General features: G+C 36.4%; 1 protein-coding gene across 3 annotated transcripts in view; it reads right to left on the bottom strand.

Moving 5' to 3' along the window:
- The window catches only part of DYRK1A (dual specificity tyrosine phosphorylation regulated kinase 1A), a 179,384-nt gene that overhangs the window by 86,109 nt on the left and 77,474 nt on the right, over nt 1-15,801 (bottom strand). For all 3 annotated transcript variants that reach the window (XM_014586956.2, XM_014586955.2, XM_006146285.3), the window contains exon 2: nt 13,692-13,777. In XM_014586956.2, coding sequence (XP_014442442.1) covers nt 13,692-13,701 — 10 coding nt within the window. In that variant the 5' untranslated portion in view covers nt 13,702-13,777. The remainder of the gene's footprint in view (nt 1-13,691; nt 13,778-15,801) is intronic.

Below are 15,801 nucleotides of genomic sequence, written 5' to 3'. Positions count from 1 at the left end.
ATGACAAATCATATCTTAACGATTTTGTAATTTAGCAAGAAATGCAATGAAATTTTATAGTTTTAAAAAAAACATTTCCTATTTTTAACTTGAAGCCATCTAATGTGAAAAAATATTGATCATCTACATTGGCTGAGTTCCTAATACCTCATTCCATAAACAGGCTGCCACCATAGTTTTGCTAGGTATTTTTGTAGTAAGTCCAGTAGATATCTGTATTCTCTAACTTAAGAGCAATGCTATTTTCCCCTACTTCCCACAAGTCTTACATAGCTAAAAGGTAAACTATTAGTTAACTCTGGAGTATATACATACATTTAAAAATATTGGGCTGTTCTTAATAGTGTGACTCAACTAACTCATGTTTGGAAAATAGTTCGATCCTCTTGTTTCCACCACTCCCAAAACAAGGCACCTAGAACACTATAGTCCCTGCTGTATATCAAGTATACTTTGCTCCCTCACTCAACTATTATGGAAATACAAAATTGACTAAAAGCTTTTAAAATTCAACTTGGAGTAGACCAGCAGGTAGTGTGGTGATTAAGGCACTTGACTCCCATCAACCACAGTTTCAGTACTCAATCTAGCCGCTTAAAACTCACGCCAGGCACATGTGCATGTGTGCCCAGGGGACTGCAATGTTGCCAGCCCTCTTCAGAGGTGATTTCTTCCTCTCTGTCTCTCCGTCATTCCATGTCTCTCTGATGAGCACACATATAGCAAAAAAATCTCTCCCCCCCCAAAAAAAATCAACTACAAGTAACCATTATAGTATGAGGAGGCTAAAAAAAAAGATTCCTGGTAATAAATTTTAAGGTTAGAAATACTTTTTGTACTGTATTTATCACAATAAAACATAGTACCATCTTTAAGTATCTTCATCTGCATAAATGCATTAAGTATTTTCTTATTAGTTTCCATGACATATTAAAAACAAGTAGGCAGATTTAATAAATTTGGGAGGTATACCTGGTTAACTTAAAAATGAGAAAAATATGAAAAATTGGGACCAGCAGTTAGCGTAATGACTATGTCGCTGGACTCCCATGTAGTTGACCATGGTTCGAGTCCCAGACCCAGCAGTTTAAACTCATGCCAGGCACATGTGCATGCATGTCCAAGATCCCGAGAGGAGAATAGAGGAGAAGGGACTGCAGCGTGGCCATCCCCCCAGGGGGTGATTTCTTGCTTTCTGTCTCTGTCTTTCTGGCAAGTGTACGCACGCTAATAGCAAAAACCTCTCCCCCAAAAAAAGAAAAGAAAAATTCACTTTCAAGAGCCTTGGGATCAGCACCTAAAAGGGATAGGCAGTCATACTGAAAACCAAGTAATAAGAAGCCCAAACCAAAGGCAGGAAGTGAAGTGGAGGTGTTAATCTCCAACATAGCAGCTTCCACCACAAATTTAAATAATAAACTACAGGATACAGGTGAGCAGTATCAAAAATTTTCACTGAGTTCAGAAAGGTCTTAATACATACAACTAGCCATCTACTTCTTGCTAAATAAAAGAACCAAGGGTAGCCACGACCAAAGTAGTGCTTGAAAAAAGTTTTGTACTAATGACAAGACAGAGTCAAAAGCACACTGGAATCTGTTTCACAAGCTTCTAACAAGAAGATTTAGAGTACTAGATAAATAAAACATGTGTATTCATATCTTCCATAACACCCACCAAAATGACAATAAAACATTAAAATGAAATTAATTAAAACATGGGATAGAGGTATACCAGTGAAAGGTTTTGACAGTTTTCCATAACACACAAAAAACCAGGGGGATTACTGCAATAATTTAAGGAATGTCAAAAAGATCTAGAGCTGAAAGCTGGCACCAAGAACCACAGCAGAAATGGCAGATGCCATTTTGCATAGAAGGAAAACTGGAATAGGAGATAAGAGAATGGCTTGATTTAGTAGAAAACGACTGACAGCATGATCAGCTTCTCCTAATGGCTCTTAAGAAGTCAGAGCTGATGGTAGCACAGCAGTAACGCAAGGCTCTGTGAGGCCATCTCACATGAAAAGGTTCCTGGTTCACATCCAGAGATCTCCCTGAACACACCCATCAATCTATGATCTGGGGCTTGATGGCAGCATAAAGGTCCTCTTAGGGGGCACATGGCTGTGTCTTTTCTCTCTCTGCCCCTCTCGCAGAATAAATAAATACGCTTTAAAAAATAAAATCTATCTCTCACAAAAACTATCAACACATGGAGTCCCAGCCACATTTTTTAGGCTGAGGCCAAAAAAATGACCAAGGCAGTCTATATAGGAAATTGAACAGGTGTGTACAGTTAAACGGGATCTCCTTAACCTAGCAATGCAAGAAAAGGAATCTTCCTGCCAGAGCTTCAAGTCACATTCACTAAACTGAAGCCTATCAGTCCATACAACTCACCCACAAAAACACCAACCTGCACTCAGTTCTATCACATGGGATAGAAGTAGATTACAGCAGAGGAAGCTCTAGCTTTACGGTTGGGTAATAGCAGTTCACAGTATTTACTGTTGAAATACTATAAAAAGTATAGACCAAAGGTGACAACATCTTAAATAACTACTCCACATCTCAGATTTAAAAAATAAACTTTCTGGGACCAGCAGATGGTGTAATGGTTACATTGCTGGACTCCCACACAGTTGACTGCAGTTTGAGTCCGGGACCCAGTGGCCCAAAATTCACGCCAGGCACATGTGAGTGCATGCCCAAAATCCCAGAGGAAAATGGAGGAGAAGGGATTGTGGCATGGTCATTTCCCCCTGACCCAGGGAGATGATTACTCATTTTCTGTTTTCTCTTGTCTCCCCATTAAATGCATGCACCCTATTGCAAAAATCTCTCCAAAATAATAATAATAATGAAAATAAACAAACAGACTTTCCTGATGCCAGGAGATGGTGTGGTGGTTAAGGGGTTGGATTCCTACATAGCCCACAGCGGCTTGAGTCCTGGATCCAGCAGCTTGAAAAATCACACCAGGCATGTGTATAAGCATGCTCATAATCTTGAGAATGGAGGAACAAGGACTGCAGCATGGGCATCCTCCCCGCCCCCCAGGGATGATTTAACATTTTCCTTTTCTCCCCCCTCCACCACCACAAGCACATGCACCCTATGACAAAAAACTAAAAAACAAAAATATAAAAAAAAATAAAAATAAACTTTCTTAGTGAAAGTTGAAGAGGTATTATAGAATTAAAACCTTTTTTAAAATAATTACACTGCACTACACCTCAATCTCAGTGGTAAAGTTTCTCCTATGGAAAAATTAGAAGAAATTTAGTTATATAGTATTACAATTCCCTTTCTGTAAGTCCTAATACATAATACTATGTGTTTTTCCAGTATAATTTTCTGTTTCCAACCTTTGGAAGACTTTAAGGCAACAACACAGAATTAAAGATGTATGTATATATATATATATACACACAATGGAAAAATAATTGTCTGGTGAGTAAAGGCTGTGAGATAAAATAAAAATGCAAAAGGCACTACCATCCTACTTTAATATCTTAGAGACATTGTCTAAAACTGACTGGTTAAGAGAGGTTTAGAACAAGGCAATAGCAGAGTGGTTAATTACCACACAGAGGAACCAACATAACCAACCAGGCTTGAGTCCTAGCCCTGGTATCTTGAAAAACACACTGAACAACAACAACAAAAAAAACCCCACAACACTGAACCAGGTACACATAATACCCAGAATCTTGACAAAGTGGAAAATTGGAGGAAAAAGGACTGTGGTATGACTGGGGCCCACTGGGATGTGCTTTCTCTGTTTTTCTCTCATACGTGCGTGCACACATACACACACACACACACACACACACACACACACACACACACACAAACATGCTCCCTGGCATAAAAAAAAAGAGAAAAATGTTAGAATCAATTTTACAAAATATGGGCCAGCAATGGAACCAGCAGTTAATGTAATAGCTATGTCGCTGGACTCCCATGTAGTCGACCACGGTCAAGTCTCGGACCCGGTGGCTTAAACTCACACCGGGTGCGTGTGCGTGCGTGCCCAAGATCCCGAGAGGAGAATGGAGGAGAAAATTGCGGTGTGGCCATCCCCTCTGGGGGGTGATTTCTCGCTTTCTATCTCTCTGTTTCTCTCTGTCTTTCTGGTGAGTGCATGCGACCAATAAGAAAAAAATTCTCCAAAAAAAGAAAAAAAAAAAATATGGGCCAGCAAATAGCATAACGGTTGATGCAGCTGAATCTCACGTGGCTATGTGGTTCAAGTCCAGGACCTGACAGCCTGAGAAACACACAGGAACATGTGCATGTGTACCCAAAATCCCAAGAGGAGAAGGGACTGCAGTGTGGCCATCCCTCCTGGGGATGTATATTCATTCTCTCTCAGTCTCTCACTCTCTGGAGAGCGCACCTGTCTCACAGCAAAAAACTATAAAAAAAATTTATAGAACTTTAATTTAAAAATTCATAGAATTTTCATACTGAACAGAAAAATTTTAAAATAAGAATAGGACAAAGTGGCATAGTAATTGGGACAGCTGGATCCGTACTTCATGTTTGGTGTCCTGTGCACAGCAACTTGAAAATCACACCAGGCACATGTGCCTAAAATCCCAAGAGGAGAGCGGAAAAGAAGAGATTGTGACGTGGTTATCCCCCTTGGTGAGTGATTTCTCACTTTCTCTGTCTCTCTCTGGTGAATGCATATGCATTATGGCAAAAATGACAACAAGAATAGGAGAAATAGGCAAGAAAAAGATGAAGAGTGGGTGATTTGGTTTCACCTTTCCAGAAGGACCATGTTTTAATGATAAATGGAGATATATAAACATATCACTGTGTAAAGCATAATTTAAAATATAAAAGATTAAAAGGGGTTACCCATCCCTATGAGTGAGAATGAAGAAAAGGAAAACAGTTCATTTTTTTACTTCAGGAATAGATTAAATTTTATTAACACATGCATTTGTAAACTGAGGGATCAATATTTCATATAGGAAAAACGTACAAATCTGAACTTAATATGTCACCTGAGCATTGCCCACAGAATACTGCTACTAGCAGAAGGAAAGGCTAGCTGTAACCACTGGGTTATATAAACAGCCAGCAAGCATTCAACAACCTTATTTTAATTTTTTAGCTTTTGTAACTTCACACAAAGCAAATCTGGTTGTATTAACAAAATGAAATGTACACATCTTGAAGTATCTGCTTTTTAAGTACTACTCAATTCCATGTAGTATATTTTGAAGATGGCTTATAAAAATATAAATAAATTTATTTATGTTTCTAATATAAATCCATTAACAATATGAATTGAGACACTTTTTTTAAACAACAGAGTAAGGGTTACACTGGCCTGAATTAAAGCATCATCACTAAGTAGTCAGATGTCAACCACACAGAAAAGGGTATACGAATACTGAAAGAAAAGTAAAATCTTAAATTATACCTTGTGAGGAGCTGACCCACAAGATCCAAACCTTAAGCAGTAACGTACATCAGGTTTTAGTTTTCATTCTCCTTTTAAAATATCTTTGTTCTTTTCCCTCACCCCCAGCCAAGTTTTCTACAGGGTATGTGCACTTTCCAGAAAGAGAGAGAGAGAGAAAGAGGAGGAAAGTAAGGGGAGGAACAGGAGTTGGCCAAATTGTAATCCCTTCTCCTCTGTTCTTTTCTCAGGATTTTGAGCACCCACATGCACACACACCTAGCATGATTTTGAAACTGCAGGTCCAGGACTTGAACACAGTCAGCCATGTGGGTGGGATCTAGCCACTTTTACCTCCACACCACCTGCTGACCCAAGAATCTTATTTCTTAAACTAAACAAAAATGTATTCAGAACTTTTAAAATACTGGTCAAATCTACTCATATCTAAAGATACAGAAACAAAATCATATTCCTAGAACCAAATATCTATTTGGCTCAATATTCATTTCACTTCAATCTACAAATGAAATCAATGTCAGTAATACACAATCTTCGCAATTCATTTGCATATTTAAGAACACATGTTCTTTTTTAAAGCAGTGATTACTTCCACAGACTTTCCAGAGAAGCTAATACTGTTAAGCTTATTGCATCTTATCTCAATAAAAGAATGATTTATTTATAAAGCCCTTGGGATTCCCTTTAAAAGAGGAATATATTACACAAAATAAAAGGTCATCACCATCAACAGACGTTAATAGGTTTATTTAATCCCATGTGTTCAACAGATGTATTTGAAGAATCTATTGTTTCAGGTGTTAAACTAGTAAATAAGACCTAGTCCTTCTGCACTTAACTTAAAGTTCCCATATAACATGACACTATGAGCAAAAGAAAAGACAATTGCTAAGTGGAAAATGTTTGTGCAATATGAAACAAAACGCAATGGTGAAGAGGAGGGAAACACTCAGCCTCATACCACCCCTTTACTAGCTGTGTGACCTGGACCAGGCTACCTAACCTCCAGCTAGTTATTGTGGTATCTCAGAGTTATCATTAATAGTATATGAGCTAACACTTGTAAATCATTTATTTGATAAAGGTTCCATGAAGAACTCTCATAAAATTTCGTTTAATTCAAACCCAAGGTAAGTATCAACGAAGATGACCAAAAAGTGGTGGGTGCCACTAAGACACTGCTGCTCTGTACAAAGAGACCCCATGAGAGGTCCAGGATCAATCCCAGGTCCAATCCAAAGGCCAGGCATAATGACACATGCCTGTAACAACCACCAATTCAAACAGCTGAGAGATGAGGCAGGAAGATCACAAATGAGACACTCTACCCTATTTAAGAAAATACATGCATATACATATATATATATAGATAGAGTAAATAAACAAAAAATATAAGCCCACAAAATAACCTAAAGTAACAAACCTAAGAAATCATTCAATCTGACTAATATGAGAACAAATAAAAATTTAAATACTGAATTATGTTTCCTCTATCAAGCTAGCAAACATTTTTAAATACTGTGTGTAGGATACTAGGACACAAGAAAATTCTGATGTATAACTGCTTAAAACATAAATTGTACTTGAAGACCAGGCACAATGCAAAAAGTCTCCCAACACAAATTTTAAAGTATATTAGTGAGATGTGAAATTCGAACTTTTTAAAAATAATTATTTATTTATTTAATCCTGGTTTTGTTATTTGACCAGAGACAGACAGAGAAACAAAAAGCGAAAAAAAGCAAGCTGCCTGGTCTGAGACTCAAACTGTGGTTGGCCATGTGGGAATCCAGCACCTTTTACCACCAAGCCATCTGCCAGTCCATGAATTTGAATTTGAATTTAAGTCTAAAACTACAGGTAGAACAAATACAGTATTAACATGTAATTAGAACAGATATAACAGGTTCTTAAAGAAACAGAAAATCTGAGAAAATGCAAGCTTTAAACTTTCATATACTATGGTATCAACTGGGGCGAGCACATTTACTGGGTATGTGCTATGCATTGTCACAAGTATTATTATCATAACTCTGATGATTACCTTCCCACATAAAGAAATCAAGATAACCCTTCATATTTGTGTTCTCATGGTTACCTTAATATTAATGTCATTTATCATTCCTCCAAATCTATTACTTTTTCCTTTTTTTTCCCCATTACGTGTATAAAGAGAGAGAGGTATTTATTCCTCTACTTAGGAACAATACTGAAATTTCATTTACTTTTCCTCCCCCTCCGTTCTCTCCTTCAGTCATCTGACATATAGCAATATAAGTGGACTATAAAAAGTCTATGTAAAATTAGAATGAAAATACAAGTTTGTTTTGGTGTTAAAAATTTTGAATTTCATGCATCATTTTTCATAACATGCATTGTCCACAAACTTTCTGAAAATCCCTGTATTTTCACTCCTTGTTAATAACTATAAAGCAATTAGCAACCTTATTCTACTTTTCTTAAATATATTGATCTTCACTGCAGAGAATATAATCATTACACATCAGACTCATCACAACCATCACTTAAGCTTCCCAAATATTTGTTTAGTGTTCCCCTTAAAGCAACATTGCTACAGTCTTCCTGGATGCCTGAGTTTGTTCTCTAGTGAATTCCTGAAGAAGTGCTCACAGATACCACAGTCCCCAAATTCTCACATGTTAACATTTTGTCTGCTGTTTTTATATTTTGAAGTCGGTTTAGCTGGATCTAAAACTTAAGGTCTCATTTGTTTCCCTTTAGTATATTATGAATAGATGATATTCTATGGTCCTAGCATAAAGCAATGCTACCAAAATCAGACAGTAATCTAGTATTTCTTCCCTTAATAATGATTTGGGTCTTCTTTTTTTCTAGATACACGAACAGTTCTCCTCTTTAAAGTCCAATGTGTGTGTGTGTGTGTGTGTGTCTATTTATATTTTTTTAAGAGATTTTTGCTATATCGCACGTGCACTCACCAGAGAGACAGAAAACAAGAAGTCACCCCCCCCCCGGGGGGTGGGGGGATGGCTATGCCACAATCCCCTCTCCTCCATTCTCCTCTCAAAATTTTGGACATGCACACACATGCACCCGGCATGAGTTTTAAGCTGCCACTTCTGGGACTTGAACCATGGTAGACTACATGGGAGTCCAGTGACTTAACCATTATTCCATCTGCTGGTCCCCAAAGTCCAATAATTTTTTAAGAGCATGTCTACATGTTGGTCATATTTGGATCAACTTAACCTAACCAAGTACAGATGTAGTAGCAATTTTCTTTCAATCTCAGAAAATTTTCTTCAGTTATAATCATTTGTGTTGTTAAACTTCATTGCTTTGGTTCTTCTTCAGAGACTATTATTTGTATGTTGAAACTTCTCTGACTCTTTAATAACTCACTTTCTCTAGAATGCTTCTTTACCTTTTTACTTCTTGTTTAAAACTTTTTCTGCTATTCACCTATTTTTCTGAAGAAAATTTCTACTGTTTTTCACTCATGTATAGGCTTTCAATTTAGGCATCACTTTTTCAAAAAATTTTCTTTTTCTTTTCTTTACTGGGTAATCAACACATTTCTGATTTCCTTCTTTAGATTAATGTTGCTCTTCCTATCTTCATTGCTTCCCAAATTTCTCTAGGTGTGCTTTAAAACGTTAGGCTTGGGAACCAGCAATTAGCGTAATGGCTATGTCGCTGGGCTCCCACGTAGTCGACCGCAGTTCGTGTCCCAGACCCGGTGGCTTAAAACTCACGCCGGGCGCGTGTGCGTGCGTGCCCAAGATCCCGAGAGGAGAATGGAGGAGAAGGGATTGCGGCGTGACCATCCCCCCTGGGGGGAGATTTCTCGCTTTCTGTCTCTATGTCTCTCTCTGTCTGTCTGACGAGCGAGCGCATGCGCCCTACAGTGAAAATCTCTCCCCCCCCAAAAAAAAACGTTAGGCTACAATTTCAATTATTTTGTTGTCATTTCTTCCTAGCACACTTTTACTGTCAGCAGTAATATTCTGCTCCTTACTTCTTTGCCTTATGAAAATAATAATAATAATAATAATAATAATCCCATGGGGAATGTGACTGTGATCCTTGTCTGTTGCTCATTTTCATGTAAAGTAAAAAATTTTCAAGAAACAGGAGTAGCATTTCTAACTTCAATGAGAGTCCTCTTCTGTTTTTATGAAGGATATCAAAATAAAGATTTATGAATAAGCTCTCCTGTGCTTTTATCTTCCTCCACTTTCATCTGACCTTTTATCCTTTGCCCCATGGTCTCCATCCAGTTTATTTTGGGTTCTATTTCCTGCAGTTATCTTCTTAGAGTGGTGCTATGACCAAGAAAGATTATTGAACCGGTTAGTTTTGAGAATTCATATGATAGTTCCGACCCCTTTGGAATTTACTGTATACTCCAAGGAACTAAAAAAGTCTTCTTCAGCTTCTGTTGCTATTCTCAAAATTGCATACCACACTTTCCAGTGAATCATTATTGGCTATCTTGAGGGTGTCCTATTCTCAGGTTCATGAAAAACCCTGCTGCTTCCTCCTGAACATATGCTTAAGACTTGCAGTGTTCAGAGATTTGCTCCCATCTGAATTTGGATCTGTGGGGACAGAACACTGTTCATTCACCTAGTCCTGTGGATGTTAGGAGTTTTTAGTGCTGCCATACTAGTTGATCTGTTTTAAGGGAATCTTGGGGAAATTAAAATACTACATCTCACTGTCATTTTCACAGAATTCAGACATTGTTTTTAGAGGTATAGTTAAGAATCCCTAAAATCTAAAATAACTAATATGAATCAACTTGTTTTCACCTGGGTCTTGAGTAAAGGCACTAAGGTATAAGAAATTAACTTTACAGTGTGGCAAACATCAGGTTTCCATCTTTTCTATAAAAACCAAATGTTCTCATGTGACATATACATAATGTAGTCATTATTCATTGCTTACACTTAGAAATTAAGAAATGTATATATCAAAACTACGAAACACGAAAGAAATGGAAAATAATGAGTTTTAAAATATTTGTAGATAACTTAATAAAACAGGCATTTGATTAAGGTAGTTATTTTTATGTATCAGTAAAATGGCAAAATCATTCTTTTTCCAAATATCCACTGAGCATGGTTATCTCTGAAGCAGTTAATTTTCCAAATCTAATCTCAGAATTAAGTGATTCTATAGCCTAAATAAATTGAATTTGGTTAATTCTAGGTTCCCAAGAATACAGTATGCTTGGATAGAATGGTGCCACTCAACACTTAGAGGATTAAATGGGAGTAATGTATGGAGGGATATATGGAAGGGAGACATACATGCCTAGACCCCTAAGCACAGGAATCCTCATAGGCAGAGTCCCTATAATGTACCTAATAAAAAGCAAATACTAGCTATGTGTTTATTCACAAAAATTTTTCCCTCTAAAATATCAAAAGGAAATACAAATTTACTTCATTCATGTTCTAGTTAAAAAATTTACAAAAAGGACCTCAATTAAACAAGTACAGACATGTACTAAAAACAACATCAAAGTCTAACTCTGGCATGTTCAGTGAAAATCTATTCTTTTTTCCAGTTTTATTGAGGTATAACTGGGAAATAGAAATAGTATATATATATATAAGGTATACATGATATTGGAAGATTACATTCACAAAAACCATGACTGTAATAATCAAGCTAAATAACACATCCATCATGCCACATAGTTACCATAAAAATAAACCGATTAAGCTTTGACTTTTGAAAGACCAGTCGATGCCCACACTGACCCGTTTCATCAATAAAATAGTATGAGGAAGAGAGTTACAGCACATCCAACCAACATCATAAAGTCAGTATTGTGAATAGTACTGCCTGGAGAAAACAGAGTATTTGTTTACAAATGTGTATATGCATTTTAGGGACCAGCAGTTAGCATAATGGCTATGTCGCTGGACTCCCATGTAGTCAGTCACGGTTCGCGTCCTGGACCCAGTGGCTTTAAAACTCACGCCAGGCGCATGTGCATGCGTTCCCATGATCCCGAGAGGAGAATGGAGGAGAAGGAATTGCAGCGCAGCCATCCCCTCTGAGGGGTAATTTCTTGCTTTCTATTTCTCTGTCTGTCTGTCTGTCTGGCAAGCGCACATGCTCTATAACAAAAACCTCCCCCCCCCCAAAAAAAATGTGTATATGCATTTTGGAAATAAGTTTTGGTGAGAAGCTCTTTGTGAGTTTTCATGTGTTAAAATTCAATCAGCTGAAGTATAATAAATGGGTACACAGTAATACAACAGTTAACTGCTGCATTATTAATGATGAGAACTTAATTTTATGTTCAAAAAATAATTACTAACTTTCACATTTTTAGGAAGAAAAATAGATCAACAATTGATACATATTAGAGAGAACTAGATCTTTTCTTGGATTATTTTTCCTCTGTAAGCCAATAAATTTCGATAATATTTAAATACATGCCCAAATAAGACACTAGATTATATCATAAATTTTATTTGTAAACTTTCTGTGTTCTAACATTCACAAAATTGACTAGTGGATTGTCAGAAAAGTCATGACGCATTTTTGCATAAAAAACATAGAAAAATACGCCATGACTTTTCTGACAACTCAATATAACTTTTATACACTCTGTTTTTCCTCTAGTTATTTAATTCCTATGAGGCTGTAAGCCTTTCCAAAAAAAGTTATTTAGGAATCCTTAGAGGATAAATGACAACTTTGTAATGTAAACTTCTATAAGGGAAAAGTCTTCAAAGTCAGAAATATTCATAGATGAATCTATGAACAAAATACTTTGTTCCTCTACTGACCTCAGTTGAAAGTAAACATCTACTTGGGACAGCCAATTGTAGTATAGAGCCCAAGGAGCAATCCAGGAGCTGATAATGCTGAGAAAGTATTCCTGCACCAAAAGGTCAAACTTATAAAATCTGATAACAAAAAATGTTTATAAAACTCTAAAAAGTTTCTATTAAATATTCCTGTTTATTTTTCCTTAACAGTGATAGTCAATATCAACATCATGCAGATTCTTAACAATCAGCCACTCACCAGAATGTACAGCTGACATATTTTCATAAGTACAGACAAATATACACATGCACATCTGTGTGCATATGTGAGAGAAAGATGCATTATGGAAATGATTACTCAACTACTTTTGACTTAAAAAATAATTATCATCAGAGTCTTGGAAATGGTAAGTCCCTCATGTACATATTGTTTGAGCTATAATTTGCAAAAATATTCACAGTACTCTGCTTCATAAACATCGAACACCTGAAATTATTTTTTTAAATACAATTCCAATTTTTTTCTCTTTGGAAAGTCCATATTTCCAAACAAAAAAACTTCAACTACAAAAACTGTGTAATTAGGTATCTATTCAAGATGTTATGTAATTACTTGTTTTTCAGCTACAGATCTTTAGTTTATAAATATAATCAAAACTATCTCTGACAGAATCTTCAAATATATCACCTGGTTTAACAAAATGTCTCACCATCTTTCTGATTTAAGAACATTTAAGTTTAGAAGTTAGTAACACTTTATCCACCACTAGCTACACTAATTTTCAAGAGTTTGAGCATAGCCATACAGAGAGCCACGATTTTTCCATGTATGAATAATTTCAATTAATTATAAAGCAGTAAAAATATCCTTTCAAAAATAACTTAACACTGCTTTTCCTATATAAATACAAATGACAAAAAGATGAAAAGGAAGGAGGGAGGGAAGATAAAAAAGGAGGAAAGGAGAGATGTAAAGAGACAGGGAATAAGAAGCAAAAAAAACAAAATCCCTGTCATATCTTAAGAATCACACATATGATTATACAGATGGTTGTAATACCCTTAAATTAAGTGCCAGAGAGTTATTAAAGACACAGTACTACTCCCATTTATCTATTCCCATAAAATATTCGCTATATTCTAAAAAGGATCTGGAGCAAACATGCATTCAACCAAAAATAATTTTTTTATCGTTATTAAGAGAAATATATCAATTCCCACTAAACTGTTATACAACTTTTAAAAAGCTCAAGTACTATCAACAACTATACTCTAATTGTATTAACACCACTATAAACACTGATTATCATGCTGAGGTTTAATAAATATCCCAACCTTCTTAACGTTTACTGATCTAAATCATTGCCTCTACTAATTCCTATTTTTCAGAAATCTCCCCCATTCAAAATATATCATCAGTTCCCACATTCTCTTAGCCATAGTTTTACTGTATTTCAAAACTTGAGTCACCTGTATGCATCGTCTTCTTTCAAGTTTCATATCATCCTGATGGGGTGGGGGAAGGGAGGGAAGAGTCCAGCGGCAAAACTATAACACTGTGTGAAGAAAAACAGATTATGATAAGATATAATGATGTAAAACAATAATCCCTAACCGAGGAATATCTAATCTAACTACAATCCCCAAAACATACTTAACATAAAATTACTTCCAATTTGCAATATTAGTTTACTAACAGTAAGGCTCACTTGAAAATAATTTTCCTTAGTTTCCATAAATCAAAATTAACTGCATATGAAAGGGAAAATATTTGTCAGGAAAAGTTTTAGATTTCAGGAACATCAATCTACCAATGCTATTTATCAATTAAGTTCAGAGACAATTTCTCACAACCCCTATGTCCACAAATCCTGTTTGGCTAAGTGCTTTCTCTTATTTTATTGTAATTCTTGTACAGTACTTCTTACTTATTGCTTCCATTGCACTTCTGGATTGACCAGCAAATCCATAATGATGGAAAGTGAAACCAACCTCACTGTTAGCAACTGAGAATATATAGTAACAGCAAAAGAGACAAGGACCACACAGTTAAGACTTAATTTATAAATTTCAGTCCTTTTTTTTTAATTGATACTGTAAAATTCATTTCATTCTTCCAAATAAAACAATGCTGCTCATGTTGACCAAGTTTCCAGACTAGCCAAAAGAAACTTTTTGATTCCAATGGATACTACTGTTCATTGGACCTTGCAAAAGAAATACAGAAACTTACCCATTTTGCTATAGTGTGTGCTTATAAGAGACAGACAGAGAGGGAAAGTGAAATCACCCCCCAGGGAGGATGGCCACATCACAATCCATTCTCCTCTCAGGATTTTTGGCACACGTACACATGATCCAGTATATTTTTCAAGCTACCAGGTCCAGGACTCAAACTGCACTGATCCACATGGGATTCAGCAGCCTTAACTGGCCCACCTGCTGGCCCCCTGTTGTTTATTTCCATAGGTTATTTTTTTCCTTGGTGATCTCTCAATTTCAAATACTTGTAACTCCCTCAATTTTACATGACAGTATCTCAATCATCCTACTAAATAATCCTTTTCCAAACTAACTTGTTCTGTCCTTCTAGATTACCATTCAAAGTTCCTACTGCCTCAAACTGTAAAACCGCTCCTGGAAAATACTGGAGAAACTCTGGGAGACTTTGGAGTAGGGAAAGAGTTAAATAAGACTCACAAAGAGTTAAATAAGACTCCCAAAGCACAAGCAATAATTTCTAAAATTGACAAGTAAGACTATAACAAAATAAGAAGTTTCTGCACAGCAAAGAACACAGTAACAAGTGTGAATTGATGACCCTCAGAATGGGAGAATATTTTTGTAAAATATGCCTCAGACAAGGGACTGATAACCAGAATACACAGGGAACTCAAGCACCTTACATGAAAAGACCCTCATTGTAAGGGAAATGCAGATCAAAACAACAATGAGATACCACCTAACCCCAGTCAGAATGACTAAGATTAAAAAAGCAAAAAATGTTAAGTGCTGGCAGCGGTGTGGTGAAAGGGGAACTCTCTTACACAGCTGGTGGAAATGTTAATTGGTCCAGCCATTCTAGAGAACAATTCAGAGATTCCTCAAAAATCTACAAATAGAACTACCATATGATCCAGCAATCCCACACCTGGGTATCTACCCAAAGGACAGAAGAATTCATCAGAAAAGTGCTTGCACATTGATGTTTATTGCGGCACTATTCACAATTGCTAAGAAATGGAACCAACCCAAATGCCCACAAACGGATGAATGGATACAAAAACTATTGTACATATACTCTATGGAATACTATTCAGCCATTAAAAAGAAAAAAAAACCTGGCTTTTGACAGAAAGTGTAAGAATATGCAAGATTTACTGCTGAGTGAAGCAAGCCAGGCTATGAAGGAGATACACTGTATGTCCCCACTTAATATATACCAAGTGTCTGCACTCTTATGACAAACTGATTGACTAAAGGATAATAGAAACACAGTAAATGGATGTAAATACCAGATATAGTGTGTGTGAGAGTAGGGTCTGAGGAAGGACATTTAGAAGAAAAATAGAGAGGCAAA

The sequence above is a fragment of the Tupaia chinensis genome, unplaced genomic scaffold, assembly GCF_000334495.1.
Source record: "Tupaia chinensis unplaced genomic scaffold, TupChi_1.0 Scaffold000175_1, whole genome shotgun sequence".
Taxonomy (NCBI): domain Eukaryota; kingdom Metazoa; phylum Chordata; class Mammalia; order Scandentia; family Tupaiidae; genus Tupaia; species Tupaia belangeri.
This window is presented reverse-complemented; position numbering and strand designations above follow the sequence as displayed.